A 14024-nucleotide genomic window follows, 5' to 3' on the forward strand; every position below is an offset into this window, starting at 1 on the left:
ATTGCAAGAAACGAGATCTATGAGGAAATAGAATAATAAAGTAAATAGCTTTGCTCTCTTCTGCCTAGTTTTGAAAAGAGTACTGAAAAACAGAAAAGTGAAGGGAAAACTAAGTGCTGGAGAAGCAGTTGGATTGGAAAGGAACATAATTTGTTGTACACCATTGTCTTTGCTTCCCCTTTGATCAAACATTTCTCTAACTGACGTTTTCCTTCCTACAGAAACTTTTCGTTATTATAACATTCAGCAAACATATAGTGGAGCAGATGGTGTCCCTAATTGGGTGAGTAATTCTTTAACACACTAATACCTTCACTCATTAAGTGGAAAAATACTGGAGGAGCTAAATCAGATGTGCTGAAAACTGTGCTTTGCTTGTAAGTGCCACCTTTGGCAAACTGCTAGCTCAGGTCTTCTTTGCAACTTCATTCCTCACCTGAAAGGCTTCAAGTGCTTCGAGAAACATAATAGCATTGAAGGTCAGATGGCCTGAATATCTGATATCTACATTTAACTTTCACCCCAAAATACGATACAGCAATTAATTATAGCTTGCTACACTTGCTGAGTGCAAATGCACTGGTTTTTGTTGACTTTTTTCAGTGTTGTGTTGGGATCCTATGACAAAAACTGAAAGGACTGTTGTGATGTTTGTAGTGTCTCAAAATGATGATAAACATCTTACATAATGAGAGTTGCCTTATATAAAATACTAAATTTGTCATAAAATGTCAGGCTGAAAAGTTTTTTTTATGTAATATTATATCTCCAGTCTGTTAAACTTCATTTTTTGTAGGAGAAATGAGCATTTTCATGGGTAAACTGTGCCAATTTTGAGAAAGCTTGTCTTTTTTTTCCCTGGAGTTCTTTAGTAATTGATTACTGTTTTTTATTTTTTAAGTGAAAATCTTGGTTTAAAACAAGATTAAGCTGATATTAGCTGCGTTTTTGCTTATATATATATAAAAACAATATATGAGATGTTGCCTTCATGGGCTTGACTGATTATTGAAGACTGAAGTGCCAGACTTCTGCCTCACCTACCTGTTCAGTCATCACATTCTGTGCACTTCTTACAAATCCAGTGTTGATGTTAACAGTGAAAGCCTGGTAATCCAACAAATTAGATCTCAATAATATTTTTTAACCTAATATGGGTATCACAAATAAATCCTAAAGGAGTTTTTCCTTTTCCAAGGTCTTTCACTTGTCATGTGGGGCAAACTGATTGATATTTTGCTACCCAAACTTTAATAGCTGAGTTCAAATTAAAAATAATAATAATAATAATAAAGCCATACTCCTCAAGAACACTTTCAGGAGAGGAGTGTCTGGAAATAATTGCTTTTAAAATATGTAGACTTGAAGTAGTAATGCTATACAAAGAAAAAGGATCGTTAAAAGAAACGTTCTAGGGTTGTTTACTAATGAAACAAATCCTGACCTTATTACTTCCTGATCTTCTGACTGGGCGTCTGCTTTGTAACCAACATCCAAATCAATTTGTTGCTTTCAATATTTTAAAGAAGAAAATGAGAAATGTGGCTAATTTCAACAATCATTAGTTAGATTTTTGTAGTATTAATCACACCAGACAATTTACTACTAGTTTTTAATCAACACTGCTACTAAGCTAGGTATATTTCCAAAGATCTCTTATCCTGCAGATCTTTGAGCCAAAACTAGTAGTTTTTTCCTACTTCATCTGTCTTGGAGATAATTTTGCCTCCAATTACATAGAATGCATTCACAAGACCTCTGCTGGATTCAGATTTTATTAGATGGTTGATGTCAGAGTTAAAAAATGTTCTCGAGAGACAGTAAGATTTTTGGAATGTCCCGGTATCCTTGACTTCTCCCAATCTGTCTGCTAGCATTACCTCATCAATTTCTTTCTAGAGTGAAGTATAGAATATGTTAAACAATAGCTTGCATTAAACTTAATTAAAATATAGATCTATTTAATGGTTAGTAACTTAATTTTAATCAAATTCTATCCAACAATATGCCTTAAGACCTTTGTCTGAGATATTGCTTTTACACAATAGGAAATGTCTGAGCATGATACTTCAAAATAACAACTATATTCATGTGTGGGACAGCTAGCATCTAGACAGGAGATTAAGCTGAGATATGAGGTGGATTCTGAGAATATCTGATTTTATAAGCCAGTGGGAATGTCTCTAACTATGTGATTCCTAGTCAAAAAGCAAAAATGATTTACCTGTAGAGCTTGCCTGTAGCTCAGTAGTTGTCTGCGTTTGTTACTGGATGCTGTGCTTTAATTCAGGGTGATTTGATTTTACGTCTCTCTAGGCCTTCATACAAAAGGATCACAAAATATTCTTTCTATTAATTAAATGTAGAGAGAAAAGGGAAATAAAGGGGTGTGAATTTGAGAAGCTGTTTAAAAAAAAAAAAAAAAAAAAAGAAAATATTGGCATTATCCAGTATAAAAAAGAGATAGGAAGGATGGGTGGTGGCAGCAGCAAGGCAAGCAGCAGCTGTGCTGCAGCAAGCCATGGTATAGAGCGGGGTCAGTGCTAGCTGAGGGGAAGGGGGCATGGAAGGGGTTCAGAAACCGAAGCTTGCAGGAGTCCTGCAATCAAAGCTGAGCCAAAGATCCTGGTTGTCTACCCGAGGCCGGTAATTATCAACCTGTTCTACCAGTTAATAGTTTAAAGTTGTGTTATTGCTGTCAAAAATGCTCAAAGAGGATCGTGTTTTCTCCCAAGTGGTATTACTTTCATGAGCTCTTTGTGAGGAAGGGTGGCATGTAAGAGCTCTGCCTTGCATTCTCGTCACTTATTGATCATCCGTGTAAAATACTTGGATGCTGAGCTCATTTAAAATGTTTAATTATCATATGTGTTGTGGGTTTTCTTCTGTCTCTTAAAGCTTTTCACTTAATTTGTTCTTTACCTACAACTGCGGGGTTGTTTATGAAGGCACACCAAGCACGTTGCTTTTAAGCACGAACATATTTTCTTTGAAGTGGTAGTTTCAAATGCACATGAAGAATTCCCAGAAAAGAAGCAGTACTCTCCCTAAAGAAGCAGTACTCAAAGCTCACACCACGCATACCATCCACACCGCCGTCTGCCATCAATTTGGGGTAAATGTTAGAATGAGAAAAATTTAATCTTTTAAATTCAACGTGGTCTGTTTGTATTTGGTGGAAACGAGCTCATCATTTTGGAACTTGGGAAAAAAAATCTAAAAAATTCAGAAATGTGTTTTATATAGCAGTAGGCACCCAGTGGCCTCCACCTCAGAAGCAGCTGAACTTCAGTGGCAAGTGGTGTGGGTGCATCTCCTCGGGACAGTCACACCCTGCGGGCACAGCGTCCCTGCTGAGCACCCTGATAGTGCCTGGAGCAGCTCCTCAGGTGTGATAAGTGATCCTGGGCTGCAGCAGGCAAGTCTTGGAGCAAAAGAAGGGAGCTGCTGCCCGTAACAAATGATGTTCTGCTAATTTTAAGAGAAGTAGAAATTAATTTAGTCAATGAGTTAATGAACTGAGTCGTCACAGTAATTTGAAGTTTAGCACAAGGCAGTGAAACGCATGTAAAAAAAAAAAATAATAAAATTGTGAACTTCCACGGATTTAAAAGTTAATTTTAGTGCCGTGCTGTAGGTGTGAGACATGTAAGCCCTGTTAACGCTGGGAGCTCGCATTCAACAAGCTCGCACCTGAAAAGCTGCCCAGAATATCAGAGGTACTGAAAGGCTTCTTAATCTGGTGTTTTTCTGGAACAAATTTTAATGCTTACCAGTTACGCCTGCCAGTTTGAATAATTGCATGTCTTAAAGCAAAACAGTTTTTTGGTAACAGGCACTTGAACCCTTGCCTTTACAAAACAGTTTGCTGCTATTTGGTGTGCCGTAGTTCTTTGCTTCACGGCTTAATCTCAGCTGATTCTTGCAAGGAGCACGATGTTCCCTGTAGGAAAGGAGTACAAGTGGAATTATGGCGACTGACGTAACTGGAAACTTTGCTTCAAGATGTACACAATTCTTGAAGGAAAAAAAAAAATATCAGTTTAGGTTATTTCTTTAGAATATAAGCAAGTCAAGAAGCTACAGTCATAAAGGGCTGCACCAGAAATAAAATGTCCTCGAGTGGAACAAGTCCTGTTCCTGATTCAGAGCGTGCCCTGCAATTCCTCTGCCTTCTGGGGGCCTTCAGCAGGGGATGACCGCAGAGCACGGCCCCGCCAGGTGACCTCCACGGCCTCACACCCCTCTGCTTTCCACCAGCAGCACAGGGGCCAGGCCTGCTCTGCCAGCCACACCTTCTGCTTCGGGGACCTTTGTTTTGCATATGTGCCCTAAAGTCCGTATCCGGTGGCCGTATCCTGTTTTTGTTACAGGGTATTTTGAAATAGAGTTTCCAATCAGCATTTGAACTAAGACCTCTGTAGCAGAAATCAATTGAAAATACCCTGAAATGGCTGAGCATGTGGATAAGCGAGCAGTGACTTTAAAATCTCCTGAGATAAGTGCTTTTGGAAGTTTATTGCAACACACCTGACACTTCGGTACCATAAATCACTGGCTCCCCTCCCACAGGTATATCGGAAACCTGTGGGACCGTGCCCTGGTACTACACCCCCTGCACAATAGATCAGCTCTGCACAACAAAGGCGTCAGCGTCTTGAAAGGGACACAGATGTGAATGAAATTTGAGTAGCTTTGGTGTTGAAAACCTTCCAGTGGATCACAGCAGAATTATAAAAAGTTTATTTGCAAAAGGCTTGTAGGGTTTAAACAAGCAAGCTTTTTTTATATATATATAAATTGTGTGTCCCAAAATCGTGCTATATCTTTAAAATGCAGAGAAGTTTCCTTACAAAGAGCAATGTGGAGCAGAGTTAAGAACCAGCAGGTCAGAGATGTTGCAATTCCTACTTCTGAGAGCATTGGCCTTAGCGTAACAGAATGTCCCAAGGAAAATGCTTTGCAGGCGGCTTGGTTAACGTGGGTATTGGAGCACAGCGCCAGGTAGGAATGACGTCAAACGGGCAACAATTTTAGCTTAGTAATCTCCAAGTCAGATATTTTCTTTCCTCATCTCGTAAAACCAAGTGAATCTGCCAGGCTTAACCCTCAGTGTCTCTGCTGATCCTGGCCATAAAGGCGATGGACTTGCTGCGGCTGCAGGGTGCTGCACGCAGCTCGCACCGAGCTGTCGCCAAATGCTCTGAAGCCGAAGCAGCAGTGGGGGATGCCGGAGCTGTGCTTACTCCCTCTGGTTTTGGAGCACAGGTTTGCTGTGAATGCTCTCTTTGAGCCACGGGCACCTTGGGAGCCCAGCCAGACTCGCTGCAGCGTAATCTGTCACGGCTGAGTCAGGCCGGGAGGCTGAGGTCCGTTCTGAGTCACGGCAGCAGGGTCCTGGTATTGGCTGAGCCTCAGGGAAATGGATGGTTTAAATACTGTGAGAATCTTTATCAGCACAGGAAATGACAGCTCATTAAAATACTAACCGTTAAGCCTGTTTAGATCACTGTCTGGAAAAAAATTAACCATTGCAGGTTCAGATAACTTGCAGGAAGAAAGGTGCTCTATTCAGAGAGCGAGCAGTATGCAAACTAAACAGCTTTGTACTTGTCTGGTGGCACAGAAACGTTTCCACTGGAATCTCTTTTTCAAGGCTTTATAAAACTTTTAAGAAGTTGGTGGTGCTGGAGCAAAGCTTTGAGTTTCTCTTGGGGGACGGAGAGTTGAGATAACCAAACACAAGGCCTCATACTAATGCCATGATGCTTGCAGGATGGAGTTTAGCCGTGTTCTTACGGAGAACACAGAAATGTGAATCAAACGCAGACCCCAAAGTGTGGGAGGAATGGGTGCTGGGTGCGATGGTTGTTGCTGTTTTGCATGCAGCTGTTGTTAGCTGCTCAAAGGTGAGAGCCTGTGCTTGGTCCCCTGGCCTGGCTGTCAATAGCTGCTCCAATTTAAATTGAAATACTTCTTAAAAAAACAAAGTTGGAGGTTCTGGAAAGGACGACTTCATCCCAGCACACTCCCTCCTTCAGTTCATCACATTCTTCAGCGCCACTGAACTCCCTTTTTGTAGCAGGAGATAATCTCTGGCCTCAGGCCATGCTCGCTCCCGGACAGCAGGATGAGATGGTGAATGTGCGCGGGGCTGTGCTGACAAAACACACAATGAAATTTTCCTCTTTGTTTGGTTTGCTGTTATTTAAAAATTCTTCCCTGTTGTCTTCATTCTGAATTGGAGTGCCGGCATTTCCTAAGAGGATGTTTTGCTGTAGCTGGCCGAGCCCAAATAGCCAAACTTTAGCAAAAGGGGAGTGACATCGTGTCCCCCAGACCCTGGCAGTCTGGGCCACACTTGACAGCCAGAGAGCCTGACAAAATCAATCCCCGTGTGAAGTTAAACATTTTTTCCAAATTAAGCTGTGGATATTAGGGAGATCGTCTACGAGACGGGGCTGGGGCTGTGATTCAATGCCACATCACCTTCCCAAGCAGGGCGGCGATGTGCTTCGGCCTGGGAGCCTGATGGCTCGTGTGTGTGCCATTGATTCACTGCTTACGGTTCCGATTTCCCTTCAGGTCATTGCCATGATAAAAAGGGATTTCCAGGATTTCACAGAGCAGAGCTTAACGTGTCTTGGTCATCACAACTGAGGGACTGATCCCAGTTGCTCCCGTGAGCTGCTGAACAGAGTAAAAATTTGAGAACTGGATGCCACTGGAGGTCTTATTGACATCTTTAATTTCAATCAAAGGAAATGGAGTTTAAGAACTGCTTAAAATTAATCAGCTGCTTAATTTTTAAGAGACAGCACTTGCTGTCTCTTACAAATGAAACTTTTAATAACATTTTAAAAAAGCAGCACAAGCCACCATATTCATCTTCTAAAAATGGGGGTCACCCATGGCAACTTGGTAGTTTTCTTAAAACACTTGCTAATTCTAACATTTGTCTCTGGAAAAGTGGGCAAACACGCACATGTGCGGGGGTTTTTGGAGATGGAAACTGTGTATCCTCAACTGTAAATTGATTATTTTGTGAAATGTTAGCAGTGGTTAGTGATTCACAAATGGGGCGTTTAGATACAGACCTGTGCTTCAGTATTTAGTGCAGCTTGCAATTACTTGTACCTTCGCAGACTGAAGGTATGGGTTGTGAAATTTGTTAGTTGGGGATAACCTCTAGCCTTTATGATCTATTAAGATGATAGATTTGCCTTTCAAAAGTGCAAATACAATGATCAAATTGGTTTAGTTTTCATATTAGCAAAGCAGAGTTGACTGGAGTACTGAAGAACTTGATAATTTTTGTTAATTTAGCATAGGAAAAATATTTTTTTCCTCTGGACTTGGTGCTTAGTCCACGTGTTTGAGAAAATTCCTTCCTGTGCTTCAAAAGACTGTTACAAAAAGCAGTTTCCTAAAAATCTTTCCTGCCACTTCATGCCTTTGCGGTTCAAATATTGTCAGTCATTCTTTTAAATCTGAAAGCAAATTACTGAATTGCACAGAGTGCTATAGAAAACAGCTTCACTGTTAGTGGGATAAGTTTTAGGGCTAATACTGTCAGAATATGTACACCCTTGGTGTGTTTTTAAACAAATCCTGGAACTTCTCTGCTGGCTGTGTAGTGTGGTGCTTCAGATAGTTGTGAAATTTTGTTCTATCTGTGGAAAACTATTATGACATTCTCATTTAGATAGAAATCACGGCTCTTAATTAACAATAACAAGGGGAGAGGAGGAGCAGATGCATCCGTTCAGTTGCAAGCACCAGGTAATGCATCTGAAAACAGGCTTCAGCAGTGAAAACAAAATTCTTGATGGGTGCTTGTGTGTATTACATTGCAAATAATCTTTTTTACTAAAATGTTGTGTTTTTCATATATTTAAGCTCTAACAAAGACTAGTGCAATTTTTGAAGTCTGTTTGAACTTCCAATTCCTTGTGAAGCATTTAATTTTAGCAGAAAATGAACGTGAGTTAAAACAAATTGTGAGCTGAGTGCTTAACTTTTTCTAAAGTTACTAATGAATCCAAATATCTGCAAAGTTTTTTCTCAAAAAAAAAAAAAAAAAAAAAAATCAGAATCTTTTGGTAAAGCTGTCGCCAGCCTTTGTTCTGCAGCTGAATTGTGCTGAGGGGCTGGAGCACAGCAGCAGTGCAGCCACCTCGCTGCTAACTGCAAATTGCGTGACAACCAGAGAGCAGCTCGGGAAACGTGTTCATTGCTTGACAGACAACCTCTGGCTGAATAACTTCTTCTAGTGAATGACTTTTTTTGCTTCAAGGTGAAGTCCCCCAGCAGCTCGCTATGACCTACGTTTTTACAGGGATGGTGCGGGTCTTTTTTTGGGGGTGTTGTGTTTTGGCAGATAGAGACTACAAAGCGTGGCTGAGCTCAGTTCTGTGGTGTGTCAAGTTTCTTTTCTTTTGTCATCCTCTCCTACTCCTTATTTGAAAGACAAGAGGCTTTATTTTCAAAGGAAAATGCCAGGAATTAGTTTCAGGCTGTCCTACAACGGGGTTATCTTCCAGCATCTTCCTTCAAGTCGGATGTGTAAAGGTGCCTGTGGTTTGCATCGAGGCTCCTGAAACTGCGGTAGCCTTTTGAAGACTTTTTTTTTTAAAGTCTGATCTTAAAGTCAGTGCTAAGTGGCGCAGAATTGTGATGCAAATCTCTTCCTTTTGCATTTTTGCATTTTACCTGCCTCTGGGCTGAAGTGTAGCACCTAAAGATCCAGGCTGAAGCCTCCCCCTTTCCCCTTTGATGCCTTGCTGAGCTGAACTTCGTATTTCTGAGGGGAACCTCTCACTCAGTTCTAACTAACTAAATGAAAACTGGGGGATTTATTTTTTAATTTGCAAATCATAAAATCATTTTTATGCTTCGATATTAGGTGACAAATAGGTTGGCTGGTTCAGTAAATCACAGAATGTTGTTGAAAGGGTACAAGTAACCAGAACTAACCCACTGAGCTGGGAGTTTGAGAATTTTATATCTAATACTGTGGGTGCACAGAGGAGATTATTTTCTAGACGCTGCTGTGCTTAATTTTACTTAGTTAAACCTCTGCATTTTTTTTCAGTATTAGATGTCTGTGAATGTGCAAAGTGATGCAGATTTTTAGAAATGAAGGTCCTTACGTTCAGGATTTTACAGTTCTTCAAAACAGCTATAATAAAATGGATGTCATACACTTAATTTTAATCATGCTCACAAAGAGAAGATGCTGAATGCTTTTAGTGGGGAAAAAAATGAAGTAGAGCATTGATACACCCAAATCCTTTCAAGCCATCTGAACTTGGTTTTCTTGTTTTTGTTCTGTTGTTTAATGCTCACTGGGCACTGACTTGGTTCAGTTTTCAGAAAAAGAAAGAGAAAAAAAGGAGGATTTTGAATAAGTATTCTGTTAATCACTATTCTCATAATTTAAATATTCCTCACTTTGTACCCATGTAAAATTTTAGAAGTGAAGTATTACCTCCAGTAGCTTTTCCTGCTTCCAAGTGCCATTTGAAAAAAGAACAGAAAGCCCAGACCAGAATTCTTTAACGCCGTGACTCGTTCTGATCAGCGAGTCACCAGGAGAGTGTTTTACCACAAAAAAGGTGGGATTCTTAAGGGTGGGTTTTGCAAAACTGGAAATTGTTTGTAAAAAGTTGACGTGTTTTTATGTAAAATGTGTACTAGACGTGCTTTAGTCTCAACACTTCTTTTGGCTGAAAATCTACCACTCCGGGCACAAAATTTACTCACCCATTTGTATCATCGCTCTGGTGAATCATGAGGGACACGCTCTTTTTCTAGTAAATATTTTCAAAAAATTATTTGCCCCGACTGTAGTAAAGGAAATAAATTTCAGAGTGAGCTGTTTTGTTTCTTGAATCTGTGCGTTTTCATAAGTTTTTAAGATTAGGAAGCCATTACTTTTGAATTGGGCTATAGGATGGAACAGCTAAGATCATGTCAGAACAGGAGTCTGAGGAAAATAATTTGAGATGTAGCCCCACGTAGCAATAGCAGCCATTCAGAGAGGAGGCGATGGGTTTGTAATCCTGTCTGTGTATGTCTTGGTGACTGAATCCTAAATCCTCCCTGAAATAATAGAATGAGAACTGTAGCAATGAAATTGAAGGAGACTTTTAAATGTAGAATATCATACTAATTTCTTTAAAATAATATTAAAAAAAAAAAAAAAAAAAAAAAAAAAAAAAAAAACAACAAACCAGTTCTCTTGGAAAATCAGATGGTGTTTGTCAACGATGGGGAATCTCCCCTAGTTCTTGTTAGGAGCGCTGGGTGTATAAATGTGGATTAAACTTTGGGACTGTGCTCTCAGATAGCGCTTGCATCAACACCACCCGTTGCTGCTGGGGGTAATTTAATTTCTTCTATGTAGTACCTCAGCTTTTTTGTGTGCTGGGGCAATTTCTAAAGCTCCTTGCGCCTCCTGCTAAATAGTGTGGTGTGAAGATCAAAAGAAAAATCACCTGCGTTGGTTTTGGTTGGGGTCTGGATCGGCTGCAGTGTTCACAGGCTGGAACGTGGTGGCTGCTCTGCCTGTCCCGCGTTAACACCTTTGCTTTGGAGGTCCGGGAGTGCTCCTAGTGCCACAAGCCTATCGGTGATCTTTATACGTTAGTGTAAGAACAAGGTGTTTGGTAACGTATTGTAGCTTTTGTGCAAGTCATCTGCCATAAACCATGAAATGATTCAGAACAGGGTTCATAGTTCTTTCTTTGTTCCTTTGTTAATCACTGACTTGTGGGAGGTGCCTGCAGAATTTGCTAATGCATTCTTTTTGGGTAAGGATGACGCACAGATTGTCCTAATAAGGACTTAGTTTGAGAAAGGGGCCGTCTTCTTTGAGAAGATAGGGGCAAGTCATAGGGCGAGCAGTTTCTTTTTTAACTGAGGGATGACACAAGCACAAGTCATTTCCTTATTAATCGGTTCAAACCAGTTCTTACAGGAACTGCTGGTGATAAATGTGGGACTTCTGAGAAGTCATTCATTTTATTCTCAGCACTGCATCAGTGCACAGCCTCAGCTGGCTTCTCCCGGGCTTTAAGGAAATGCTCTAGCTCACGGCTTCTTTCTGTCTTACCAACAGTGTATTACCGCTGATTTGCTCTGAAATATTTTTCTTTTTAAACGCTTTTTGAGGATCTGGGGAAATACGTCCCTTTCTGAAATACCAGCTAAAAGATAAAATTCACTTTATTTTTGTGGTTATGATTTCCCAAGTAGCAGTACCCTTCCGAGCTGTAGCTCAGTCTGAACTTTGTTCTGTTTGGGTCAAGTGGTAAGTTATAAAAAAATATATATATACATATATCTCTTTTTTCTTTTTTTTTTTTTTTTTTTTTCTTCCCCTATTTTGTCTTGTTCTCTGGGATGAACTTTGCATCAGTGCTATTCCAAGTATAGGTCCTTCTCTTCAGAAGCCATTTCAAGAATATTTGGAAGCTCAGAGGATAAAACTTCACCACAAATCTGACAGTGGCGTGCCACAGGTAAGAGCCTCTCTGCCTCCCTCCCCAGTTAACTTTTCGTTTAGCTCTGTCTTTGGCTGGTCAGTTTTACTGATGTAACTCTTTATTCTGCTTTCAAAGATTTGCAGTGGCCCAGGGGATTAGTAAATTTTAATTTTAAAAGGAACCTGGGAATTAAAAACAATACCGTAACTTTATGTAACTGAATTGAAACCTCTTAGAGAATACAAAAAGCATTAAAACAACATCAGGGGCTCGTTGTGCCTCTGTATTAGTGTGCCTATTTTGGAAGAGAAACTTAAGTAAAAAAAAAAAAAAAAAAAAAAGTCTCATTTACGTGTGAAGTGATAGTGAAATGCGGCAGCAGCAATGCTCCAGGAGCCGGTGGCTTCTGCAGCTTTAAGGGCCAAGTAAAGGAACAAAATCCCCAAGTGGTAGTGTTCAAAAGGAAAAGGAAAATACGGTACTTTGAGTTGGTACAAAGGGGCAGAAGTCTCCTTTTACACAAAGTACTTAAAAAGTAAAATTTCAATTCAATTTCTAAGTCCAATTCCCCCCATAATTTTCAGTGGGGACAGAGGAATGTTGTAACTTCAACGAGAGTTCCCTTAGGGTGCGAAGGCAGAGTGAGGTAGCGTCCATTAATCTCACACTTCACATTTAATACCCGTAGCTGTCCTTGTAAATGTTTCTTTGCCTGTTTCTTAATAGAAAGATGAAATTAGGGAGGCTCAGTCAGGAAGAACTAAATACTCAGCCGCCTTATATGAGCATTGAAGTGACTTTTGTGCGGTGCGGTGCTGCCCTCCTTTGACAAAAGCCCACAGTTCCGAGTAGCTGTGGAAACGCTCAAAGTGGGACTGCAGAGGTCATCGCGGTAACTCCTGGAAGAAGAATTGGCTCCGAATTGGAAGATAGCACAGTGTGTGCAGTTTAGGAAAAAAAACATTGTTAACCAATGACCTTATTGTTTTCCTTGCACTGAACATGACAGGGAATGACAGTCAGGGGTTACTAATTCTAAACTCTATGAATTGTTAGCGAAGTCCAAACAATGCTAGGAATAATAAATCACTTCATTAGCACACGAGTAATGATCAAGGATTCATCGTCTGCCCTGCGGTGTATTTGGCAACCCCTCCTGCATTGTCTTTCAAGGGACTAAAGTCAGCTCTAGAGAGGGACCTGCAGGAATCCTGTCAGCTTGCACTTGGTTCCTGTTTTTAATTTGATAAATTACATAATCCAAAAAAATGTTTGGGCTTTTCCCTTTCACCCATAAAATGGAGAATTTGCCTTTGTGCTGTCCACTAATCTTCATTTTCCTCCTTTTTCTGTTTTGTCTTTGTCTCTTCAGGGGGAAAACTGGCTATCGTGGATGTTTGAAAAATTGGTGATTGTTATGGTTTGTTATTTTATCTTATCTATAATCAACTCCATGGCCCAAAGCTATGCCAAACGACTGCAACAGAAGATGTACTCTGAAGAAAAAACCAAATGAGCTTGGAAAAAAAAAAAAACCTGGGCTGGGTTTTAACAGACATGAAAAATGACACATCTTTCCATATATTTAAAAATCAGCATTATTCAAAATGGGGAAAAACTTTTTAACATCAATTTTCAACTATAACAGGTTTTTATTTTATTTTGAAAGTAATTTGACTATTAGAGCAGACGTTTCATTGACAAACTTAAAGATATTAAGGTAAGGTATAAATGCTTTACATGTCTGGGTTGTGTTATGGACACATGGAATGGACAATGTGATGTGAAATGTTTAACACAGATGTTGTCCATCCAAACTACTTCGAAAATCAATTTAATATTTCCTGATTTAACTTCAGACTGACCTGAGGGTAACTTTTTATTTTGATGGGTGGCTGTTTTGCTTTTTCCTTAACTTTCAAGACCATCAAAATGTATATAAATGAATACAGATTGGGTAAAAACTGTTGCATGTCCCTCATGGTAAGGTTATTCCATCTCAGTTCTCCAGTGTCCCATTGCATTGCACGTGCTCTCGGTTGGAAAAGCCACCCTTTAATCTTCATGATGTTAACAGATGATTGATGTCAAAATGCTGAAGCTGGCATTTTTTATTCTGTATATTTAGAATGAAGTTAAGATAAAACTTTATAAAGTCATCTTTGATCATTCCAGAATTTCTTGTGTCAGTCTTTTTAAACTGTTCCTTTTCCTCTCCACTTTTGTATACTCAGTTTCTTTATTAAGCCTTAATCCCATGAAGTGCATGCTTTACTCATCCTTCCTGCACAAATGGTGCTGAAACTGCCCTTTATTCTTGGTTGTTTTTTTTCTTTAAGAACTTCTTACTTAGCAGAAGAAAATAGAAAGCAAATAACTTGATGTATGGCTCACTGGTAATAACTTGAAGTATGTCTCACGCAGGCAAATTAGCTAGTTAGCTGTGTTTGTTAGCACAAAGCCTTTGTAGACATTTGCCACTGATCACAGCACCACGAGTAATGAAGAGCAAAGATTCCATCTGAGAACAGAATT

At 39.8% G+C, this 14024-nt stretch overlaps 1 protein-coding gene across 2 annotated transcripts in view; it reads left to right on the plus strand.

Moving 5' to 3' along the window:
* The window catches only part of VMP1 (vacuole membrane protein 1), a 64381-nt gene extending 50718 nt beyond the window's left edge, over window positions 1–13663 (plus strand). For both annotated transcript variants that reach the window (XM_032200684.1, XM_032200685.1), the window contains exons 10-12: window positions 222–283; window positions 11423–11525; window positions 12862–13663. In XM_032200684.1, the coding sequence (XP_032056575.1) occupies window positions 222–283; window positions 11423–11525; window positions 12862–13005 (309 nt within the window). In that variant the 3' untranslated portion in view covers window positions 13006–13663. The remainder of the gene's footprint in view (window positions 1–221; window positions 284–11422; window positions 11526–12861) is intronic.
* Window positions 13664–14024: the final 361 nt, after the last annotated feature.

This window comes from Aythya fuligula, chromosome 20 (genome assembly GCF_009819795.1).
Source record: "Aythya fuligula isolate bAytFul2 chromosome 20, bAytFul2.pri, whole genome shotgun sequence".
Lineage (NCBI taxonomy): Eukaryota > Metazoa > Chordata > Aves > Anseriformes > Anatidae > Aythya > Aythya fuligula.